General features: G+C 40.3%; 1 protein-coding gene and 2 non-coding genes across 3 annotated transcripts; 2 read left to right on the top strand and 1 right to left on the bottom strand.

The window, feature by feature from the left end:
• Positions 1-4,812: 4,812 nt before the first annotated feature.
• Positions 4,813-4,920, top strand: LOC148547781 (small nucleolar RNA R71). Its single transcript, XR_015898263.1, has one exon. It is a non-coding gene; the product is annotated as a small nucleolar RNA R71 (small nucleolar RNA).
• A 4,056-nt stretch (positions 4,921-8,976) lies between these two features.
• On the bottom strand, positions 8,977-9,693 carry LOC107610935 (uncharacterized). Its single transcript, XM_016312911.1, has one exon. It carries the CDS (start codon positions 9,691-9,693, stop codon positions 8,977-8,979), a length of 717 nt encoding a protein of 238 aa, XP_016168397.1.
• Positions 9,694-18,519: 8,826 nt separating this feature from the next.
• LOC148547780 (small nucleolar RNA R71) lies at positions 18,520-18,623 on the top strand. Its single transcript, XR_015898675.1, has one exon. It is a non-coding gene; the product is annotated as a small nucleolar RNA R71 (small nucleolar RNA).
• Positions 18,624-24,547: the final 5,924 nt, after the last annotated feature.

Genomic DNA, 24,547 nt, shown 5'->3' with positions numbered 1-24,547 from the left:
GATGAGCGGAACTTGTAGCTTTTTGCCTCTTGAATAGTTTTGGCATCTCACTTTATCCATTGAGGTTCAGAATGATTGGCATCTATAGGAACTCAGAGTTCAGATAGTGTTATTGATTCTCCTAGTTCAGTATGATGATTCTTGAACACAGCTATTTTATGAGTCTTGGCCGTGGCCCTAAGCACTTTGTTTTCCAGTATTACCACCGGATACATAAATGCCACAGACACATAATTGGGTGAACCTTTTCAGATTGTGACTCAGCTTTGCTAAAGTCCCCAATTAGAGGTGTCCAGGGTTCTTAAGCACACTCTTTTTTTTGCTTTGGACTTTGACTTTAACCGCTCAGTCTCAAGTTTTCACTTGACACCTTCACGCCACAAGCACATGGTTAGGGACAGCTTGGTTTAGCCGCTTAGACCAGGATTTTATTCTTTTAGGCCCTCCTATCCACTGATGCTCAAAGCCTTGGGATCCTTTTTATTTGCCCTTGCCTTTTGGTTTTAAGGGTTACTGGCTTTTTGCTCTTGCCTCTTGGTTTTAAGAGATTTTGGCTTTTTCTGCTTGCTTTTGCTCCCTTGTTTTTTTGCCTATTTTTTTTTCTTCTTTTTTTTTCTGCAAGCTTTGTTTTTTTTGCTGCTTTTTCTTGCTTCAAGAATTATTTTTATGATTTTTTAGATTATCAAATAACATGTCTCTTAGTCATCATTCTTTCAAGAGCCAACATATTTAACATTCTTAAACAACAACTTCAAAAGACATATGCACTGTTCAAGCATTCATTCAGAAAACAAGAAGCATTGTCACCACATCAATATAATTAAACTAAGTTCAAGGATAAATTGGAAACTCATGTACTTCTTGTTCTTTTGAATTAAAACAGTTTTCTTTTAAGAGAGGTGATAGATTCATAGGACATTCATAACTTTAAGACAAAGTTACTAACTACTAATGATCATGTAATGAAGACACAAACATAGATAAGCACTTAACATGGAGAAAATGAAAAACAGAGAATGTAAGAACAAGGAATGAGTCCACCTTAGTGATGGTGACGTTTCCTTCTTGAGGAACCAATGATGTCCTTGAGCTCTTCTATGTCTCTTCCTTGTCTTTGTTGCTCCTCCCTCATTGCTTTTTGATCTTCTCTTATTTCATGAAGGATGATGGAGTGCTCTTGATGTTCCACCCTTAGTTGTCCCATGTTGGAACTTAATTCTCCTAGGGAGGTGTTGATTTGCTCCCAATAGTTTTGTGGAGGAAAATGCATTTGAGGCATCTCCGGGATCTCATGGTGATGAGCTTCCTGCGCCTCTTGAGCTCCATGAATGGGCTCTCTTGCTTGCTCTATCTTTTTCTTAGTGATGGGCTTCTCTTCCTCAATGTGAATGTCTCCTTCTATGAAAGCTCCAGCTGAGTAACATAGATGGCAAATAAGATGAGGAAAAGCTAGCCTTGCCCCAGGGGAGGGCTTTTCGGCTATTTTGTAGAATTCAAGGGAGATGACTTCATGAACTTCTACTTCCTCTCCAATCATGATGCTATGGATCATGATGGCCCGATCCACAGTAACTTCAGATCGGTTGCTAGTGGGAATGATGGAGCGTTGGATGAACTCCAACCATCCTCTAGCCACAGGCTTGAGGTCCAGTCTTCTTAGTTGAACCGGCTTGCCTTTGGAGTCAATCTTCTATTGAGCTCCTTCCACACATATGTCCATGAGGACTTGGTCCAACCTTTATTAAAGTTGACCCTTCTAGTGTAGGGGCACTCATCTCCTTGCATCATAGGCAAGTTAAACGCCAACCTCACATTCTCCGGACTAAAATCTAAGTATTTCTCCCGAACCATTGTAACATAATTCTTTGGATTCGGGTTCTTACTTTGATCATGGTTCCTAGTGATCCATGCATTGGCATAGAACTCTTGAACCATTAGGATGCCGACTTGTTGGATGGGGTTTGTTAGAACTTCCCAACCTCTTCTTTGGATTTCATGTCGGATCTTCGGATACTCATTTTTCTTGAGTTTGAAAGGGACCTCGGGGATCATCTTCTTCTTGGCCACAACATCATAGAAGTGGTCTTGATGAGCTTTGGAGATGAACCTTTCCATCTCCCATGACTCGGAGGTGGAAGCTTTTGTCTTCCCCTTCCCTTTTCTAGAGGATTCTCTGGTCTTGGGTGCCATCAATGGTAATGGAAAAACAAAAAGCTTATGCTTTTACCACACCAAACTTAGAATTTTGCTCGCCCTCGAGCAAGAGAAGAAAGAATAGATGAAGAAGAAGAAGAAAATATGGAGAGGAGGGGAGAGGTGTGTTTCGGCCAAGAAGAGAAAAGAGGGTTGTGTTGTGTGAAAATGAGGAAGAATGGAGGGTTATATATAGGGAAGGGAGGGGGGTAAGTTCGGCCATTTAGGGTGGATTTGGGTGGGAAATTGATTTTGAATTTTGAAGGTAGGTGGAGTTTATGAGGTAGGTTTATGGGGAAGAGTGGATGGATGTGAGTGGTGAAGAGGTGATGGGGAAGAGAGATTGAGGTGATTGGTGAAGGGTTTTGGGGAAGAGTGTTTATGGGATTGTGTGAAAGAGGGGTGAGTGGGGTCCACAGATCCTGAGGTGTTCAAGGATTTACAACCTTGCACCCAATTAGGCATGCAAAATGCCCTTGCACACAACTCTGGGCGTTCAGCGCCAGATTGGTGCTTGTTCTGGGCGTTGAACGCCCATTTGTTGCCCATTTCTGGCGTTGAACGCCAGAACCATGCTTGTTCTGGGCGTTCAGCGCCAGCTCTTCTCCAGGGTGTATTTCTGGCGTTCAAACGCCCAGATGCTGCCCATTTCTGGCGTTCAGCGCCAGAACCATGCTCTGTTCTGGCGTTGAACGCCCAAAACATGCTTCTTACTGGCGTTTAAACGCCAGTAAGGTCTTCCTCCAGGGTGTGATTTTTCTTCTGCTGTTTTTGATTTCGTTTTCAATTTTTATATTTATTTTGTGACTCCACATGATCATGAACCTAATAAAACATGAAAAAAACAATGAAAATTAGATAAATAAGCATTGGGTTGCCTCCCAACAAGTGCTTCTTTAATGTCAATAGTTTGACAGTGGGCTCTCATGGAGCCTCACAGATGTGCAGAGCTTTGTTGAGACCTCCCAACACCAAACTTAGAGTTTGGATATGGGGGTTTGACACCAAACTTAGAGTTTGGTTGTGGCCTCCCAACACCAAACTTAGAGTTTGACTGTGGGGGCTTTGTTTGACTTTGCTTTGAGAGAAGCTTTTTATGCTTCCTCTCCATGGATGCAGAGAGAGATCCTTGAGCTGTAAACACAAGGTTGTCCTCATTTATTTGAAGGATTAATTCTCCTCTGTCTACATCAATCACAGCTCTTGTTGTGGTTAGGAAGGGTCTTCCAAGGATGATGAATTCTTCCTCATCCTTCCCAGTATCTAGGACTATGAAATCAGCAGGGATGTAAAGGCCTTCAACCTTTACTAACACGTCCTCTACTTGTCCATAAGCCTGTTTTCTTGAATTATCTGCCATCTCTAATGAGATTTTAGTGGCTTGCACCCATAGATTCCTAGTTTCTCTATTACAGAGAGGGGCATGAGGTTTATTCCTGAACCAAGTTCACACAGAGCCTTAAAGATCATGGTGCCTATGGTACAAGGTATTATGAACTTTCCAGGATCCTGTTTCTTCTGAGGCAATGTCAGTTGATCCAGATCACTCAGTTCATTGGTGAACAAGGGAGGTTCATCTTCCCAAGTCTCAATACCAAATAATTTGGCATTCAGCTTCATGATTGCACCAAGAAACTTGGCAGCTTGCTCTTCAGTAACATCCTCATTCTCTTCAGAAGAGGAATACTCATCAGAGCTCATGAATGGCATAAGGAGGTTTAATGGAATCTCTATGGTCTCTAGATGAGTCTCAGATTCCTTTGGTTCCTCAAAGGGAAGCTCTTTATTGATCACTGGACGTCCCAGGAGGTCTTCCTCCTTGGGATTCACGTCCTCTCCTTCCTTCACAGGTTCGGCCATGATGATTAATTCAATGGCCTTGCACTCTCCTTTTGGATTTTCTTCTGTATTGCTTGGGAGAGTACTAGGAGGGATTTCAGTGATCCTTTTACTCAGCTGGCCCACTTGTGCTTCTAAATTTCTAATGGAAGACATTGTTTCATTCATGAAACTTACAGTGGCCTTGGACAGATCAGAGACTAAGTTTGCTAAATTAGAGGTATTTTGTCCAGAGTTCTCTATCTGTTGCTGAGTGGATGATGGAAAAGGTTTACTACTGTTAAACCTATTTCTTCCACCATTATTAAAGCCTTTTTAAGGCTTTTGATCCTTCCATGAGAGATTTGGATGATTTTTCCATGATGGATTATAGGTTTTTCCATAAGGTTCACCTAAGTAATTTACCTCTGCTATTGCAGGGTTCTCAGGATCATAAGCTTCTTCTTCAGAAGATGCCTCTTGAGTACTGTTGGATGCAGCTTGCATTCCATTCAGACTCTGAGAAATCATATTGACTTGCTGAGTCAATATTTTGTTCTGAGCCAATATGGCATTCAGAGTGTCAATTTCAAGAACTCCCTTCTTCATAGGCGTCCCATTACTCACAGGATTCCTATCAAAAGTGTACATGAACTGGTTATTAGCAACCATGTCAATGAGTTCTTGAGCTTCTGCAGGCGTTTTCTTTAGGTGAATGGATCCACCTGCAGAAGTATCCAATGACATCTTTGATAGCTCAGATAAACCATCATAGAATATATCCAGGATAGTCCATTCTGAAAGCATGTCAGAAGGACACTTTTTGGTCAGCTGCTTGTATCTTTCCCAAGCTTTATAGAGGGATTCACCTTCTTTCTGTCTAAAAGTTTGAACATCCACTCTAAGCTTGCTCAGCTTTTGAGGAGGAAAGAACTTGGCTAAGAAAGCCGTGACCAGCTTATCCCAAGAGTTCAGGCTGTCTTTGGGTTGAGAGTCCAACCACATTCTAGCTCTGTCTCTTACAGCAAAAGGGAAAAGCATGAGCCTGTAGACTTCAGGATCTACTCCATTAGTCTTAACAGTATCACAGATCTGCAAGAATTCAGTTAAGAACTGAAAAGTATCTTCAGATGGAAGTCCATGAAACTTGCAGTTCTGCTGCATCAGAGAAACTAATTGAGGTTTCAGCTCAAAGTTGTTTGCTCCAATGGCAGGAATGGAGATGCTTCTTCCATGTAAATTGGAATTTGGTGCAGTAAAGTCACCAAGCATTCTCCTTGCATTATTGTTGTTGGGTTCGGCTGCCATCTCCTTTACTTGTTCGAAATTTTCAATAAGGTTATCTCTGGATTGTTATAATTTAGCTTCTCTTAGTTTCCTCTTCAGAGTCCTTTCAGGTTCTGGATCAACTTCAACAAGAATGCCTTTTTCCTTGTTCCTGCTCATAAGAAAGAGAAGAGAACAAGAAAAGAAGAGGAATCCTCTATGTCACAGTAAAGAGGTTCCTTATTGTTAGTAGAAGAAGAAAAGGAATAGGGGTGAAGAAGAATGAAGAATCCAAACACAAGGGTAAGGATAGGAGCAGTGATGTGAGATGAAGAGAAGTGTTAGTAGATGAATAAATAATTAGAAGGAGATGAGGGAGAAGGATTTTCGAAAATTATTTTTGAAAAAGGGTTAGTGATTTTCGAAAATAGTTTTTGAAAAAGGTTAGTAATTTTTGAAAATAAAAATAAAAAATTAAAACAATTAGTTAATTAAAAAGAAATTTTGAAAAAGAGGGAAGATATTTTCGAAAATTAGAGAGAGAGAGTTAGTTAAGTAGTTTTGAAAAAGATAAGAAACAAACAAAAAGTTAGTTAGTTAGTTGAAACAAATTTTGAAAATCAATTTTTGAAAAGATAAGAAGATAAGAAGTTAGAAAGGATATTTTAAAATCAAATTTTTTGAAAAAGATATGATTTTGGAAAAGATAAGATAAAAAGATATTTTTAAAAAGATATGATTGAAATTAGTTTTGAAAAAGATTTGATTTTTAAAATCACAATTAATGACTTGATTCACCAGAAATCACAAGATATGATTCTAGAACTCAAAGTTTGAATCTTTCTTAACAAGCAAGTAACAAACTTGAAATTTTTGAATCAAAACATTAATTGATGATGTTATTTTCGAAAATTATGTGAAAAAGATAAGAAAAAGATTTTTGAAAAATATTTTTAAAATTTTCGAAAATAACTAAGAAAAATGAAAAAGATTTTATTTTTGAAAAAGATTTTGAACAAGATAAGATTTTTAAATTGAAAATTTGATTTGACTCATAAAAACAATTGAATTTTAAAAAATTTTGAAAAAGTCAACTCAAATTTTCGAATTTGATGAGAGAAAAAGGGAAAGATATTTTTTTTATTTTTGAATTCTTTTTGATGAGAGGAAAAAAACACTAAAATGATGCAATGCATGAAATTTTTAGATCAAAACAATGAATGCATGCAAGAATGCTATGAATGTCAAGATGAACACCAAGAACACTTTGAATGTCAAGATGAACATCAAGACTTATTTTTGAAAATTTTTATATGCAAAGAAAACATGCAAGACACCAAACTTAGAAATCTTTAATGCTTAGGCACTAAGAATTCAAGAATGCATATGAAAAACACCATACAACACAAAACAAGAAAACATCAAGATCAAACAAGAAGACTTACCAAGAACAACTTGAAGATCATGAAGAACACTATGAATGCATGAATTTTTTCGAAAAATGCAAGATGAATATGCAATTGACACCAAACTTTCAACTTGACTCAAGACTCAAACAAGAAACATGAAATATTTTTGAATTTTATGATTTTATGATTTTTTTGTATTTTCTTTTAATTTTTTCGAAAATCATTTTGAAAAAGAAAAATAAGGATTCCAAAATTTTTAATATGAATTCCAGGAATCTTATGCTCTTTAGTCTAAAGCTCCAATCAAAGGGTCAGGCATGGCTTAATAGCCAGCCAAGCTTTAGTATGTAACTCAGACATGACACGCCTGACATTCCCTACAGCCAGCCAGGCTTCAACATGCTTCATGAAACACTAGAATTCATTCTTAAAAATTCTGAAGAAAAAATATATTTTTTCTGAAAACATTTTTATTTTAAATTTTTTTTTCGAAAACAGGTGAGAAATTCTTTGGAAGATTTTTGAAAAATTTTTGAAAATAAAACAAAAAGAAAATTACCTAATCTGAGCAACAAGATGAACCGTCAGTTGTCCAAACTCGAACAATCCCCGGCAACGGCGCCAAAAACTTGGTGCACGAAATTGTGATCTCTGGTAATGGCTCCAAAAACTTGGTGCTCTAATCTCAATTCATAATTTGTCACAACTTCGATACAACTAACCAGCAAGTGCACTGGGTCGTCCAAGTAATAAACCTTACGTGAGTAAGGGTCGATCCCACGGAGATTGTCGGCTTGAAGCAAGCTATGGTCACCTTGCAAATCTCAGTCAGGCGGATATAAAATAGTTATGGAGTTTTTGAAAATAAATAATAAAAAAAGGATAGAAATACTTATGTAAATCATTGGTGAGAATTTCAGATAAGCGCATAGAGATGCTTTCGTTCCTCTGAACCTCTTCTTTCCTGCTACCTTCATCCAATCAATCCTACTCCTTTTCATGGCTGGCTTTATGTAAGGGCATCACCATTGTCAATGGCTACATCCCATCCTCTTGTGAAAATGGTCCAAATGCTCTGTCACAGCACGGCTAATCATCTGAGGTTCTCGATCATACTGGAATAGGATTCATCCTCCTTTTGCGTCTGTCACTACGCCCAGCAATCGCAAGTTTGAAGTTCGTCACAGTCATTCAATCCCAGAGTCCTACTCGCAATACCACAGACAAGGTTTAGACTTTCCGGACTCTCATGAATGCCGCCATCAATCTAGCTTATACCACAAAGATTCTGATTAAGAGATCCAAGAGATAATCATTCAATCGAAGGTAGAACAGAAGTGGTTGTCAAGCACGCGTTCATAGGGAATGATGATGATTGTCACGTTCATCACATTCAGGTTGAAGTGCGAATGAATATCTTAGAAGCGGAATAAGTTGAGTTTGAATAGAAAAACAGTAGTACTTTGCATTAATATTTGAGGAACAGCAGAGCTCCACACCTTAATCTATGGAGTGTAGAAGCTCTACCGTTTGAAAATACATAAGTGAAAGGTCCAGGCATGGCCGAGAGGCCAGCCCCCATGATCTAAGAACCAGGCGTCCAAAGATGTCTAATACAATAGTAAAAAGTCCTATTTATAATAAACTAGCTACTAGGGTTTACAGAAGTAAGTAATTGATGCATAAATCCACTTCCGGGGCCCACTTGGTGTGTGCTTCGGCTGAGCTTGAATGTTACACGTGTAGAGGTCATTCTTGGAGTTGAACACCAGCTTTTGTGCCAGTTTGGGCGTTGAACTCCACTTTGCAACTTGTTTCTGGCGCTGAACGCCAGAATTGGGTAGAGAGCAGGCGTTGAACGCCAGTTTGCATCATCTAAACTTGGGCAAAGTATGGACTATTATATATTGCTGGAAATCCCTAGATGTCTACTTTCCAATGCAATTGGAAGCGCGCCATTTTGAGTTCTGTAGCTCCAGAAAATCCAATTTGAGTGCAGAGAGGTCAGAATCCAACAGCATCAGCAGTCCTTCTTCAACCTCTGAATCTGATTTTTGCTCAAGTCCCTCAATTTCAGCCAGAAAATACCTGAAATCACAGAAAAATACACAAACTCATAGTAAAGTCCAGAAATGTGAATTTAACATAAAAACTAATGAAAACATCCCTAAAAGTAACCAGATTCTACTAAAAACATACTAAAAACAATGCCAAAAAGCGTATAAATTATCCGCTCATCACGCGGACGGAGCATGATTAGCATTTCCATCATCGGGGTTTAGAAAACTACTTAAACGCAATAAGTCCCCAAGAACTTCCGCACCTCATATTCGGCCAGGCATTGCACACACGACACACTGGACAAATCGCTCGCATCACCAATGCTCCCACGGGTACGGCAACTACCGGAACGGCATGACACGGGCTCTTCTGGGTCCGCTGGGGGTATATCCGACCACGGGCCCGCGAACACCTGCGTGAAGACCTCTCTGCACCTTTCGACTGCGTCGGACTGACGGACCACGCAAAAAAATTCGAATCCACGGTGGATCTCATCATCGGTTTTGTCATCAAGCGACAGTAGTAGCATCACAGAGATGTAGCAGGCCTCCACATCGCACAGCTCTGCTGCCTCAGTCAGGGTCCGTATACCACCTCTGCGGTGGCCACACCAGAATAAATGAGACATCCCCACGCAGAGCATAGCGGCCGAATTCTGCACTTTGGCGCATCGACGCAGAAATGTCATTGCAGGCCGCCCAGAGTAGTTCAGGAAGCAAGCGATCGGCAACACCGACACCAAGGCATGCCTGTACACGATGTCGGAATTGCATACAGATGCAAATAACCTACAACTTGCCTGCATGTTGAACAAATCCTCAATCGAATTCGATGCAATCATCGTGGCAATACTAGACAATATTTTGAGAGGAAGAAGATTCGGCAGACATTTCTGCTGAATGGATACGTCCAGTTTCGTTTTGCCCTTTTGGGAACTTCCGGCCATTTGGAGGGACTTCGTGGATGGATTATTGGAGATTACAAAAGGAGGATGGACGAATTTGTAAATGACCTTGTGGCATTTTGCTTTTAATATACTACCGTTGGGGGGTAGCGGGAGGGGGGGGGGTTGTGATTCAGTACCGCATACGTTTCCCTAGATGTTTTCGTTTACCGATGCGTTCAGATAGTATAATAATTATATTGATTAAAGAAGCATTTATCGTATTTAACTGGATTCCCATTTCCTAGGTGGGGCTAATATTCTCAAGAATGAAGTAATTTAAAGGAGCCTTAATAGTGGTGAATAATAAGATAAATGTTATTAATTTGTTCTTTGCTGGTGCAAGTACACCACTATTCGTGAACCTAGAGTCCCTGCACCCCTACTCCTGAACATAGGGTCCACGTGAAAGTAGACCTCGACTGCTATTGCACCCCCCCGCCCCACCATTCTAGTTGCTTTATTTGTTTACTCTTCCATTTCTTAGCCTCCAGGTGAGAGAAAAACCTATAAACTGTATATTCCACCATCAACCCTAACCACCTCTCCCTCTTAAGGGTGTACCAGATCTCCTCTAACAGTCTGATGGCAATGCGCACAGAAGGTGTTTGGTACGTCGTCTTTAGAGAGAGAATACCCGGAATATACCCCAACAGCGAGACGGCAGCGGCTCAGGTGAATGGCTTTCCACGGAACCTGCTTCTTTGTTACCGGAGTTACCAAGAGGCCGTGAACACCTGGAACGACTACTTCCAGGTGAATGCATCGCCTTTAACGGAACTGCGCAGTGAGCTCCCACCGGCGTCAGGGTTCAATCAACTCGTTCACGGCGGACGGCACGATTCGACGGTGACGACGACTCCGCCTGTTCCGGGTCTGGGCAGCGAGCTCCCGCCGCCGTCTGAGTTCAATCGATTCGTCGTTCAAGGCGAACGGCACGATACGACGATGAGAAATAGTTATGCGCGGAATCAGGTGCATCTGGTAAGCGTAAAATGTGTTCTTGCGACACCCCCACGTCTAGTCACTTGCGTCGGTATTAATACGTTGCTAACAAAGTTACATCACTTGCAATCAGCCAATCAATTGAGAACATACAACGGGCCGTTGCGTCGATCGAGTACCGTATATCCCAGATGGAGAGAGAGAGACAGGAACTCAGGACTCAACTGGGAGAAATCATATGGCAGTTGGCCGAGGCTTTGCTGGACAGGTGAAGTCCCAGGTCTTAGGGGTCAGTGCAACAACGGGATGGAGACACTGTAAACCGAACCCTCCCCTTCCCGGCAATGTATGTTTAGGTCTAGTATTGTATTGTTTAGGGCCAACGCTGATATTGAACTGTTCTGGTGTGTGTGTCTGTGTGTTTTTTTTATATTCTGCTTGCCCTATTAGCTAATGAAGTTATGAAATAGTACTTCTTTCGATTATGCGTGTGAGCGTTTAAAAGTTAAAACACAGTTACGTGCATCGGTTCGAATATGTCATTTGTCTGACCCACGAAAGTGGGAATTTACAAAGCCACCCAACTCAACCGAACGAATCATTAGCAATGAAATACATTCAACTTTGGATACAATGAAGCTTCATCTGAAAGTAAACAGACTAAGGAAATGCAACACCTCAAACTCGGCAAGGCACTGGATGCACGACACGCTCGACGAATTGTTGGCAGCACCCATGGTCCTGCGGGTCGGGCAGACGCTTGACCGGCAGACGACGGGCTTCCCTGGATCCGACGGGTGCACTCTAATCAGTGGATTTGCAAACAACTGCCCGAAGAGTTCTCTATAAAATTCGATTTTTCCAGCAACCAGCACGTTCTCATACATTTCAACCCCCCTGCTAGCGTCCGCCTCGTCCCCAACACCTGGCGTCAGTAGCAGCATCGCACACATGTAGCGGGCTTGGACGTCACCCGCATCGGCGGCCTCAAGAAGGGTGCCGCACCCACCGACTTGTCGGCCTCATCCAGAAGAATTCCCTCATCCCTATACGGAATTTAGCGGCTGGATTTCCTGCGCGCGTGCTTTTATAAAGGAACCCATCCTCGGGACGGTCCTCCATGTCATAACCGAACACGATGGGTATCTCCGCTATGGAGGCCACATTGTACACTGCAGATGAGCGGGCTACGTCCAAAAACACCTTGCAGGTCGCCTGCATGTTAAACAGATCATGGATCAAGGCCGACGCAACCCTTGCTGCAATTTTCTCCCATATTTCGCGAGGCAGAAAAGTCAGTGGACAGATGATGTGCATAAACTTGATATGCTACGATTTAGGAAATTGCACGATCGGCAAAATTCCTTCCGGCAAGTGCACCGGTTATCGTCAAGTAAAAACTCACAATAGAGTGAGGTCGAATCCCACAAGGATTGGTTGAGTGAGCAATTCGGATTAGAAGTATGTTCTAGTTGAGCGGAATCAAGATTTAGATGAGAATTGCGGAATGTAAAATTGCATGAATTAAAGAGCGAGAAGCTAAATTGCTGAAATTAAAAGGGATGGGGGTGATTGCATGAATTTAATTGCAGAATGTAAAGAGAAAGTGGTAAATCAGAAATGGGGAGTTCATTGGGTGTTAGGAGATATTGAGATCTCCGAATCAAAACAACTTTTATCCCTTCCTCAACCAATGCATTCATTGAATTTTGCTTGGCAATCTTATATGATTGGATCCCAATCCCTTGGCTCACCAATTCTCTCTAAAAACAAACAAATTCCCAATCCCTTGGTTTAAATGTTCATAAGAAGAGATGATGCTCGATCACTGATTATACCACACAGTTTCATGAACCACGATTTGGTAGGATTACATGTCACAATATCCATCCAAACCCCAATCCAATTCACTATGAGAAAGCTTCTCTAGCATGAATCCTCCATTCCTTTCCCAAGGTTCCGAAGGATTCCAATTATGGGTAGTTTCTTTCCCAAGACAACTACCCAATGGAATTTGATCGAGAAGCTTTCTAACAAAATTCAAGAGAAAAGATTGAAGAAGAAGATAAAACTATTATTGATTCATTGAATTACAATAGAGCTCCCTAACCCAATGAAAGGGGTTTAGTGAGTCATAGCTCTGAATTCAATTACAAAACTAAAAGAAAATGATCCCAAGTTCTCCCTGTCAAAAAAAAGTTTTAACTAACTTAAATTCTATCCTATTTATACACTTTCTAAATTGAGCTTCTGTTGTGTTTCTTGGGCTTTGAGGCCTTTCCTTGATTTCCTTTTGCTTTGGGTTTATGGTCCATAATCCTGATGAGGCTGTGATCCAATTCTGTAACATTCATTGAGCAAACTTAGTGATAAACAAGTAATGACACAAGACTCAACAAATTGAAGCTCCAGACTCATCAATTCTTCAGGCCCAATCCCATAAACCATGATATTCAATTGGGTTTCATACCATAATACGTTTAAGTTAATGTTTGTGCTCAAATGCTAACTTAAACTTCAATATATTTGGCCCAGAAATCCTTTCAAAAAGTGGCGTTTAAGTTGAAGTTTAAGTTTTAGTTTAAGGTTAAACTGAAACTTAAACGTGGAAATGGAAGAAAGCAACCCAGGAGTGTGAAATGTCGAACACGTTTAAGCTTCAGTTTAAGGTTAAACTGAAGCTTAAACGTGGAAATGAAGAAAGCAACCCTGGAGGAGCAATTGGGTCGAACACGTTTAAGCTTCAGTTTAAGGTTAAACTGAAGCTTAAACGTGGAAATGAGAAAGCAACCCTGGAGGAGAGAAATAGTCGAACACGTTTAAGCTCCAGTTTAACCTTAAACTGGAGCTTAAACGTGGAAATGCTCCTGGTGCCTTTCTTACTTCTGGCGTTTAACCTCCAGTTTAAGGTTAAACTGGAGGTTAAACGTGGAAATGCTTCCTGGTGAGATTCTCATTCTGGCGTTTAACTTCCAGTTTAAGGTTAAACTGGAGGTTAAACGCCAGTTCCAGCATTTCTTAGCCTTCATGATTCTGGCGTTTAAGCTCCAGTTTAGGCTTAAACTGGAACTTAAACGCCATTTCCAGCATTATATGGCTTGGTAGTTTAAGTTCCAGTTTAAGCTTAAACTGGAACTTAAACTCCACATGTGATATTCAAGCTTCCTTTATTGATTTTGTTGCTTCCTTGCCTAGCCTCTTCTTCCCTGAAATCATCCAAACAATTGCATCAAAGTCTTGCAAAATTTCATGAGAAATCTTCCATTCATAGCATTCAAGTAATATAACTAAAAACTCATGGAATTTGCATCAAAATCATACTGTTTGGATGGTTCATTGCTTTGTTATTCATTTAACCATTCTTGGTTACTTTAAGCTCAAGAAAATGCATAAAACAACTAAAACTAACAGAAAAATGCTAGTGAAACTAGCCTAAGATGCCTTGGCATCAACAGACGCGTGGTGGCACCCCTTTCCCTTTCCCTTTCATTCTCCCATATCCGGCCTTCTTTCCCCTTCTGCCTTTCTTGGAGGTTGCACCAAATCTCATCCTATTTGATTTAAATTTATTGAATACGTGGTGGAAGGGGAAGGTTACAGGAGGACCGTCGTTAGTATGGATCACCAGACACGATGAAGGAAAGCTGGGGAGGAAACTTATATACTGCAAAACGGCTCACCAGATAAGTCAGGTACCGTGCCACATACGTCTTCATTTACGCCCACTGTAACCGATGCTTCGTTTTTGGGTTTGGCACGAGAATCGAAGACATCGTAAACATAATTTTAAAAGCTGAACACTAAAAAATAATTTTAAATTTAAATTTAAATTTAAAACTATATTAAACTTGTTATCCCTTCTTTTTCCTTAAATATAAATCGTTTATTTTCCCAAAAAAAAAAAACGAAGTATTACTCATATTCTTCGAAAAAAAGTATTCGAAGCAGCTTCCCAATTTACACTATATATGTGTACGTGCCCGTTAATGACAAATCCTATCCCTCCTAATACTTCTTTCCCAGTTCTTCTCTGCCGTAACTCCTTCTCTCACCTCTCCGTCTATCCTTATCCCCCTCCTTATTTCTGCCAGCATCCACTGCTCTTTCCGCTGTGTACTTCTGAGAAAATATCGAAGAAGACCGTCACCGACCACGCCGTTAGTCCCGTCGACCTCACAGAAGAGTCGATGTCCAATCTAATCGACATCGTTCGTACAGATGAGAAGTCCGCGGATTGTGACCTCGTTGAGGCCGAACTTGTCAGGAGGCACGAAATTTGGGAGTCTACGCTTGAAAAATTATCAGATGAACACTTCGAGATCAGGTCCGAGAGGTTGAAGTTAATGGTCAAGTTGAAGAAAAAGGAGGATCAACTGGAGGAAGAGGAGAAGGCACGACGCCTAGAGGAAAAGTTGCTGCACAGGGCACAGCAACAGTCTGAAGCGACCCTTCTCCGAATGTATGGCAAGGCAAACAAATTGATGGCAGAAAGCTCAAAGTGGCGTGACCTGGCACAAAGGGTCGTCGATGTTTTGGAGGCCAAGGAGAAATCTTTGATAATCCCGGGTTAGTTAACCCAAGTTACCAAGTGTTGAAACACTCCTCAGAACCTATTCATCCAAGCATATCCTTAATACATAAACACCACAGGCATTTGTCTCAGAAGTTCAAACCATTGGTGCCTAGCTTATTTTCTCAATTTTTTTGCTTTTTGGTTGCCCTTTTTCAGTGGCTTTTTCTTCTTCCTTTTCTTTCTTTTTCATGGCCAAAGACATTTATTCATCAAGATCCATAGACAGTATTCAAACTTCTACACAAAAATGATAATTCTACACTCAATTTCCAGTGATCTGACTAAACAATCAAGCATGCATACCACCACTTAATTCTACTTGATTTGTCACTAATTGAGCCAAGCTACTTTTGTTCAAACTTTTCTTTTATTTTTGGAAACAGAACAAGCATGGCAAGCATTTGTTTAAGAAGGTGAAGTTATATCCAAACATCTAGGCATTCACTTTATTCAAAGCAGTAAACAGACACTCATACTAAAAACTTCACATTCCAGAAAGATTCAACAATTACAGTTTAAACCAGAACAAGCATGCTTTTGTTTGCCTTTTAAAGAATGGTCAAGGAACACCACCACCTTGTGAAATTTCTTGTTTTCTCTTTGTTGCCAGGAAACAATTTGATTTCTCCTTCTTCTCCTAGTTGTTGCTTCAAGTTCTTTCTAAGATCCTTGTTTCCTTTCCTGCAAAGAGTGATGAAGTTGCTTGCTTCTCAAACACTTGAGTGGTTAGCTCAACTATGTATGGGCAAGTGTCTGAGTCTTAAGTTGGTGTGTGAACACCAAACTTAGTCTCCTACTTACTCCTCTGCTCTTTGATCCTAAACAATTTTACTACCTAAAGTAATTGAAATCAAAGTATTAAAACATGCAAATGGTATACTTGTCATGAATTTCTAAATCCAGAGGAACTTCTTGCTTTTCATTAACTGTGTTCAAAGAGGAACACCAAACTTAATGTTTGGTTGTGCACCTTGAATGAAAGATTGAATACAATTTGAATAAAATTTGGGGTGCCTTCAGGCACACCAAACTTAGAGACCAATTGTATTTTACATGCAATGTTTAGTGCACTCTTTCAACAGTTGTCCTGAGGATTCAAGTTCATGCATAAGAAACCATGCTTTATTAGATGCAAAGCAAAACAATAAAGAGTAAGGATACTAAAACATGGGTTGCCTCCCATGAAGCGCTTCTTTAACGTCACTAGCTTGACGGTTGCCCCTTGTTAGGGTGGATTGTAGTGCTTGATGTCCTCTCCTCTCACTATGAAAACGTCCCCATTTGATTCCTTCATGATTTCCAAATGTTCCATAGAAAGAACTTTCTTGATTGTGAACACTTGAGGGAGCTGGGAAGGAATGGTTTTGAGGCCAGGTGGGATTGGCAGATAATGACTTGATATCACTTTATCTCCCGGAGAGAAACCTTCAGTGGGAATTTTCTTGTTTCTCCACCCTCTTGGCAATTTCTTTACAATTCTTCCCTTTCTCTTGAGGATTTCTTCATTGACCCTTATGCCGGGAGGATCCTTCTGATCTGTTTCTATTGATTCTTGTGGCTTTAACTCTTGCAATTCTTGTTTGCCTTCCAAGGACTGTTTCAGAGTTTCAGCTGCTGGATTGCTTTCCTCCAAACACAGATGGCTACTATCATCCTTAGGCTTTTCAGGTTCTGGTTCAGGCTCAGATGCAGGTTTGAAAACATTGAAAATGAGCTGTTCATCATGTATTCTCAAAATTAGCTCTCCTTGTTCTACATCTATGAGCGCTCTAGCAGTGGCTAGAAATGGCCTTCCCAGAATGATAGGGTGTAGGTAGCTTTCCTCCATGTCCAAAATGACAAAGTCTGTGGGGAAGAAATAATTTCCCACTTTCACCAGCACATTCTCAACTACCCCTTCAGCTTGCTTCTGAGTTTTGTCCGCCAGTTGTATGATTACATCAGTGGATCTCACCTCATTCAGTTGTAGCCTCTTCATAAGAGTCAGAGGCATCACATTTATGCTAGCTCCTAGATCACAGAATCCTCTGTCAATTTTTGTTTCCCCTATGATGCAGGGGATATGAAAACTTCCTGGGTCTGTTTTCTTAGAGACTATGTCCTTCTTGATGAGGGCACTGCATTCTTTGTTCATTATTACAGTTTGTCCTCCCTTCAAAACTCTTTTCTTGCTCAGCAATTCCTTTAAATACTTGATATGTGTAGGCATCTGCTGGAGAATCTCAAGAAAGGGAATATTGATATGGAGAGACTTAAATGTCTCTAAAAACCTTGAATAGGTTTTCCCTTTTTCACCTCCTCCTAACCTCTGAGGAAATGGTGCTTTTGGTTGGTATGTTTCCAGCATGCCTTTTTGCAGTTCCTTGGCTTGCTCAGTTTCACTTTCCTGCTTAGCTTCTTCCACACCTTCCTTCAAGATTTCTGGCTCCTGTTCTGAGGGTCTGATTCCTTCTTCTTCTGAGACTTCCTTCAATATGGTGATGGCCTTGCATTCTTCCCATCTCACTCCCTTTTGTTCCCCTTTAGGATTCTTTTCTGTGTCACTAGGGAACACTGCAGTTGACTTGGGGGCCTGTTGAGATAGCTCTCCTACTTAAGACTCCATCCTCTTGAGTTTTTCACCATGGTTCCTTAAGGTAGATCTCACATCATCCCTAAAGCTTTTCAACTCACTTATGTCCTGACCCATGTTTGCCAGCATTCCTTCTATCCTGTTTAATTGATCTTGAAATTGTTGGTTCGGATTAGGTTGGGTAGGTTGATTATTTTGGCCATGATATGATGGTTGGGAGTAAGTGTTTTATGTGGCTTGGTATGATCTTTGGTTGGAGTTTTGGTATGTGGACTTGTTATGTTGGTTTTGCTGGTTTCCCCACCCAAAGTTTGGGTGGTTTTTCCAGCCTGGGTTGTAAGTGTTGGAATGTGGATCATATGGTTGCCTTTGTTGATTTCCTACATAATTGGCCTCTTCCCAATCACCTCCTTCAGTGCTTACTTTCTCTTGATCTTGTGTGTGTATTGCAGCCACTTGCTTTGTTTCTAATTTCCTGGTGAGCTCTGCTAGTTGCTTGGCAAACATCTTGTTTTGGGCTAAAATTGTATCAACATGGTTCAGCTCCATGACTCCCTTAGTGTTGTGTCTCTCTGAAGCATAGTAGTACTCATTCTCAGCCACTGTCTCAATCACTTCAATGGCTTCTTCCACAGTCTTTTTCCTGTTCAATGAACCTCCTGATGAATGGTCTACAGCCTTCCTTGATTCATAAGAAAGTCCATCATAGAAAATATGCAATTGCACCCAGTCATGGAACATGTCTGGTGGGCATTTCCTTGTCAAATCCTTGAATCTCTCCCATGCCTCGTAGAGAGTTTCACCATCTTGTTGTCTAAAGGTCTGAACCTCAGATCGAAGCCTATTGACCTTTTGTGGGGGGTAGAAACGTGCCAGAAACTTGCTTTCCACCTCATCCCAGGTTGTTAGGCTCCCCCTTGGGAATGATTCCAACCACTTAGCTGCCTTGTCCCTAAGTGAAAATGGGAACAAGAGCAGTTTATAGGTATCTTCCTGGACTCCATTGGACTTCACAGTGTCACAAATTCTCAGGAATTTTGTGAGATGTTGGTTTGGATCTTCATTAGCACTCCCACCAAATGAACAATGATCCTCCACAAGTGATATTAGCTGTGGTTTGAGTTCAAAATTGTTGGCCTGAATGGGTGGTTTCTGAATGCTGCTACCACAATTCCCAGAGGTTGGGTTTATGTATGAACCAAGAACCCTCCTCTCAGGAATGGCATTGTTTCCATCAGCCCTCTCATGGTTGTGAACTTCTCTATCCATGTTGAGATCTAAAGCTTCCTCAAAATTGTCCTCAGATTCTCCTTCAGATTCCTCTTCTCTCAGTACTCTCTTCCCTCTTGCTTCCCTTCTAAGTCTATGAAGGGTCCTCTCTGGTTCGGTATATGGAGGAGTTGATGTCTCTCCTCTCCTACCTGTCATACAAGAACACAGCACAGGCACCAAACAAGTGAAATACTCTTGGTTAATGGAAGAGTATGGTTAGAGCAGTTGAGGAATTAATTCAAATAGTTAGTGGGTCAGTGAGTTAGTTGCTTGAATTTAAAGGCATAAAGAAAGAAAACAAGTAACAGAGTGCAGAAGTTAAAATTCAACAAGTAACTTGAACTAAATTATCAAAACAAAAAAAAAATGCTCAATCTAGTTAACTTCCAATTTGAGAATTGTCAATCGAAAACCAATCCCCAGCAACGGCGCCATAAACTTGATGTGCATAAACTTGATATGCTACGATTTAGGAAATTGCACGATCGGCAAAATTCCTTCCGGCAAGTGCACCGGTTATCGTCAAGTAAAAACTCACAATAGAGTGAGGTCGAATCCCACAAGGATTGGTTGAGTGAGCAATTCGGATTAGAAGTATGTTCTAGTTGAGCGGAATCAAGATTTAGATGAGAATTGCGGAATGTAAAATTGCATGAATTAAAGAGCGAGAAGCTAAATTGCTGAAATTAAAAGGGATGGGGGTGATTGCATGAATTTAATTGCAGAATGTAAAGAGAAAGTGGTAAATCAGAAATGGGGAGTTCATTGGGTGTTAGGAGATATTGAGATCTCCGAATCAAAACAACTTTTATCCCTTCCTCAACCAATGCATTCATTGAATTTTGCTTGGCAATCTTATATGATTGGATCCCAATCCCTTGGCTCACCAATTCTCTCTAAAAACAAACAAATTCCCAATCCCTTGGTTTAAATGTTCATAAGAAGAGATGATGCTCGATCACTGATTATACCACACAGTTTCATGAACCACGATTTGGTAGGATTACATGTCACAATATCCATCCAAACCCCAATCCAATTCACTATGAGAAAGCTTCTCTAGCATGAATCCTCCATTCCTTTCCCAAGGTTCCGAAGGATTCCAATTATGGGTAGTTTCTTTCCCAAGACAACTACCCAATGGAATTTGATCGAGAAGCTTTCTAACAAAATTCAAGAGAAAAGATTGAAGAAGAAGATAAAACTATTATTGATTCATTGAATTACAATAGAGCTCCCTAACCCAATGAAAGGGGTTTAGTGAGTCATAGCTCTGAATTCAATTACAAAACTAAAAGAAAATGATCCCAAGTTCTCCCTGTCAAAAAAAAGTTTTAACTAACTTAAATTCTATCCTATTTATACACTTTCTAAATTGAGCTTCTGTTGTGTTTCTTGGGCTTTGAGGCCTTTCCTTGATTTCCTTTTGCTTTGGGTTTATGGTCCATAATCCTGATGAGGCTGTGATCCAATTCTGTAACATTCATTGAGCAAACTTAGTGATAAACAAGTAATGACACAAGACTCAACAAATTGAAGCTCCAGACTCATCAATTCTTCAGGCCCAATCCCATAAACCATGATATTCAATTGGGTTTCATACCATAATACGTTTAAGTTAATGTTTGTGCTCAAATGCTAACTTAAACTTCAATATATTTGGCCCAGAAATCCTTTCAAAAAGTGGCGTTTAAGTTGAAGTTTAAGTTTTAGTTTAAGGTTAAACTGAAACTTAAACGTGGAAATGGAAGAAAGCAACCCAGGAGTGTGAAATGTCGAACACGTTTAAGCTTCAGTTTAAGGTTAAACTGAAGCTTAAACGTGGAAATGAAGAAAGCAACCCTGGAGGAGCAATTGGGTCGAACACGTTTAAGCTTCAGTTTAAGGTTAAACTGAAGCTTAAACGTGGAAATGAGAAAGCAACCCTGGAGGAGAGAAATAGTCGAACACGTTTAAGCTCCAGTTTAACCTTAAACTGGAGCTTAAACGTGGAAATGCTCCTGGTGCCTTTCTTACTTCTGGCGTTTAACCTCCAGTTTAAGGTTAAACTGGAGGTTAAACGTGGAAATGCTTCCTGGTGAGATTCTCATTCTGGCGTTTAACTTCCAGTTTAAGGTTAAACTGGAGGTTAAACGCCAGTTCCAGCATTTCTTAGCCTTCATGATTCTGGCGTTTAAGCTCCAGTTTAGGCTTAAACTGGAACTTAAACGCCATTTCCAGCATTATATGGCTTGGTAGTTTAAGTTCCAGTTTAAGCTTAAACTGGAACTTAAACTCCACATGTGATATTCAAGCTTCCTTTATTGATTTTGTTGCTTCCTTGCCTAGCCTCTTCTTCCCTGAAATCATCCAAACAATTGCATCAAAGTCTTGCAAAATTTCATGAGAAATCTTCCATTCATAGCATTCAAGTAATATAACTAAAAACTCATGGAATTTGCATCAAAATCATACTGTTTGGATGGTTCATTGCTTTGTTATTCATTTAACCATTCTTGGTTACTTTAAGCTCAAGAAAATGCATAAAACAACTAAAACTAACAGAAAAATGCTAGTGAAACTAGCCTAAGATGCCTTGGCATCAACAGACGCGTGGTGGCACCCCTTTCCCTTTCCCTTTCATTCTCCCATATCCGGCCTTCTTTCCCCTTCTGCCTTTCTTGGAGGTTGCACCAAATCTCATCCTATTTGATTTAAATTTATTGAATACGTGGTGGAAGGGGAAGGTTACAGGAGGACCGTCGTTAGTATGGATCACCAGACACGATGAAGGAAAGCTGGGGAGGAAACTTATATACTGCAAAACGGCTCACCAGATAAGTCAGGTACCGTGCCACATACGTCTTCATTTACGCCCACTGTAACCGATGCTTCGTTTTTGGGTTTGGCACGAGAATCGAAGACATCGTAAACATAATTTTAAAAGCTGAACACTAAAAAATAATTTTAAATTTAAATTTAAATTTAAAACTATATTAAACTTGTTATCCCTTCTTTTTCCTTAAATATAAATCGTTTATTTTCCCAAAAAAAAAAAAAACGAAGTATTACTCATATTCTTCGAAAAAAAGTATTCGAAGCAGCTTCCCAATTTACACTATATATGTGTACGTGCCCGTTAATGACAAATCCTATCCCTCCTAATACTTCTTTCCCAGTTCTTCTCTGCCGTAACTCCTTCTCTCACCTCTCCGTCTATCCTTATCCCCCTCCTTATTTCTGCCAGCATCCACTGCTCTTTCCGCTGTGTACTTCTGAGAAAATATCGAAGAAGACCGTCACCGACCACGCCGTTAGTCCCGTCGACCTCACAGAAGAGTCGATGTCCAATCTAATCGACATCGTTCGTACAGATGAGAAGTCCGCGGATTGTGACCTCGTTGAGGCCGAACTTGTCAGGAGGCACGAAATTTGGGAGTCTACGCTTGAAAAATTATCAGATGAACACTTCGAGATCAGGTCCGAGAGGTTGAAGTTAATGGTCAAGTTGAAGAAAAAGGAGGATCAACTGGAGGAAGAGGAGAAGGCACGACGCCTAGAGGAAAAGTTGCTGCACAGGGCACAGCAACAGTCTGAAGCGACCTTTCTCCGAATGTATGGCAAGGCAAACAAATTGATGGCAGAAAGCTCAAAGTGGCGTGACCTGGCACAAAGGGTCGTCGATGTTTTGGAGGCCAAGGAGAAATCTTTGATAATCCCGGGTTAGTTAACCCAAGTTACCAAGTGTTGAAACACTCCTCAGAACCTATTCATCCAAGCATATCCTTAATACATAAACACCACAGGCATTTGTCTCAGAAGTTCAAACCATTGGTGCCTAGCTTATTTTCTCAATTTTTTTGCTTTTTGGTTGCCCTTTTTCAGTGGCTTTTTCTTCTTCCTTTTCTTTCTTTTTCATGGCCAAAGACATTTATTCATCAAGATCCATAGACAGTATTCAAACTTCTACACAAAAATGATAATTCTACACTCAATTTCCAGTGATCTGACTAAACAATCAAGCATGCATACCACCACTTAATTCTACTTGATTTGTCACTAATTGAGCCAAGCTACTTTTGTTCAAACTTTTCTTTTATTTTTGGAAACAGAACAAGCATGGCAAGCATTTGTTTAAGAAGGTGAAGTTATATCCAAACATCTAGGCATTCACTTTATTCAAAGCAGTAAACAGACACTCATACTAAAAACTTCACATTCCAGAAAGATTCAACAATTACAGTTTAAACCAGAACAAGCATGCTTTTGTTTGCCTTTTAAAGAATGGTCAAGGAACACCACCACCTTGTGAAATTTCTTGTTTTCTCTTTGTTGCCAGGAAACAATTTGATTTCTCCTTCTTCTCCTAGTTGTTGCTTCAAGTTCTTTCTAAGATCCTTGTTTCCTTTCCTGCAAAGAGTGATGAAGTTGCTTGCTTCTCAAACACTTGAGTGGTTAGCTCAACTATGTATGGGCAAGTGTCTGAGTCTTAAGTTGGTGTGTGAACACCAAACTTAGTCTCCTACTTACTCCTCTGCTCTTTGATCCTAAACAATTTTACTACCTAAAGTAATTGAAATCAAAGTATTAAAACATGCAAATGGTATACTTGTCATGAATTTCTAAATCCAGAGGAACTTCTTGCTTTTCATTAACTGTGTTCAAAGAGGAACACCAAACTTAATGTTTGGTTGTGCACCTTGAATGAAAGATTGAATACAATTTGAATAAAATTTGGGGTGCCTTCAGGCACACCAAACTTAGAGACCAATTGTATTTTACATGCAATGTTTAGTGCACTCTTTCAACAGTTGTCCTGAGGATTCAAGTTCATGCATAAGAAACCATGCTTTATTAGATGCAAAGCAAAACAATAAAGAGTAAGGATACTAAAACATGGGTTGCCTCCCATGAAGCGCTTCTTTAACGTCACTAGCTTGACGGTTGCCCCTTGTTAGGGTGGATTGTAGTGCTTGATGTCCTCTCCTCTCACTATGAAAACGTCCCCATTTGATTCCTTCATGATTTCCAAATGTTCCATAGAAAGAACTTTCTTGATTGTGAACACTTGAGGGAGCTGGGAAGGAATGGTTTTGAGGCCAGGTGGGATTGGCAGATAATGACTTGATATCACTTTATCTCCCGGAGAGAAACCTTCAGTGGGAATTTTCTTGTTTCTCCACCCTCTTGGCAATTTCTTTACAATTCTTCCCTTTCTCTTGAGGATTTCTTCATTGACCCTTATGCCGGGAGGATCCTTCTGATCTGTTTCTATTGATTCTTGTGGCTTTAACTCTTGCAATTCTTGTTTGCCTTCCAAGGACTGTTTCAGAGTTTCAGCTGCTGGATTGCTTTCCTCCAAACACAGATGGCTACTATCATCCTTAGGCTTTTCAGGTTCTGGTTCAGGCTCAGATGCAGGTTTGAAAACATTGAAAATGAGCTGTTCATCATGTATTCTCAAAATTAGCTCTCCTTGTTCTACATCTATGAGCGCTCTAGCAGTGGCTAGAAAT

Source organism: Arachis ipaensis, chromosome B8, assembly GCF_059453495.1.
Source record: "Arachis ipaensis isolate K30076 ecotype BB chromosome B8, ASM5945349v1, whole genome shotgun sequence".
In the NCBI taxonomy this organism is placed as follows: domain Eukaryota; kingdom Viridiplantae; phylum Streptophyta; class Magnoliopsida; order Fabales; family Fabaceae; genus Arachis; species Arachis ipaensis.
Note: the sequence above shows the minus strand (reverse complement) of the source record. Positions and strands in the feature narration are given on the sequence as shown.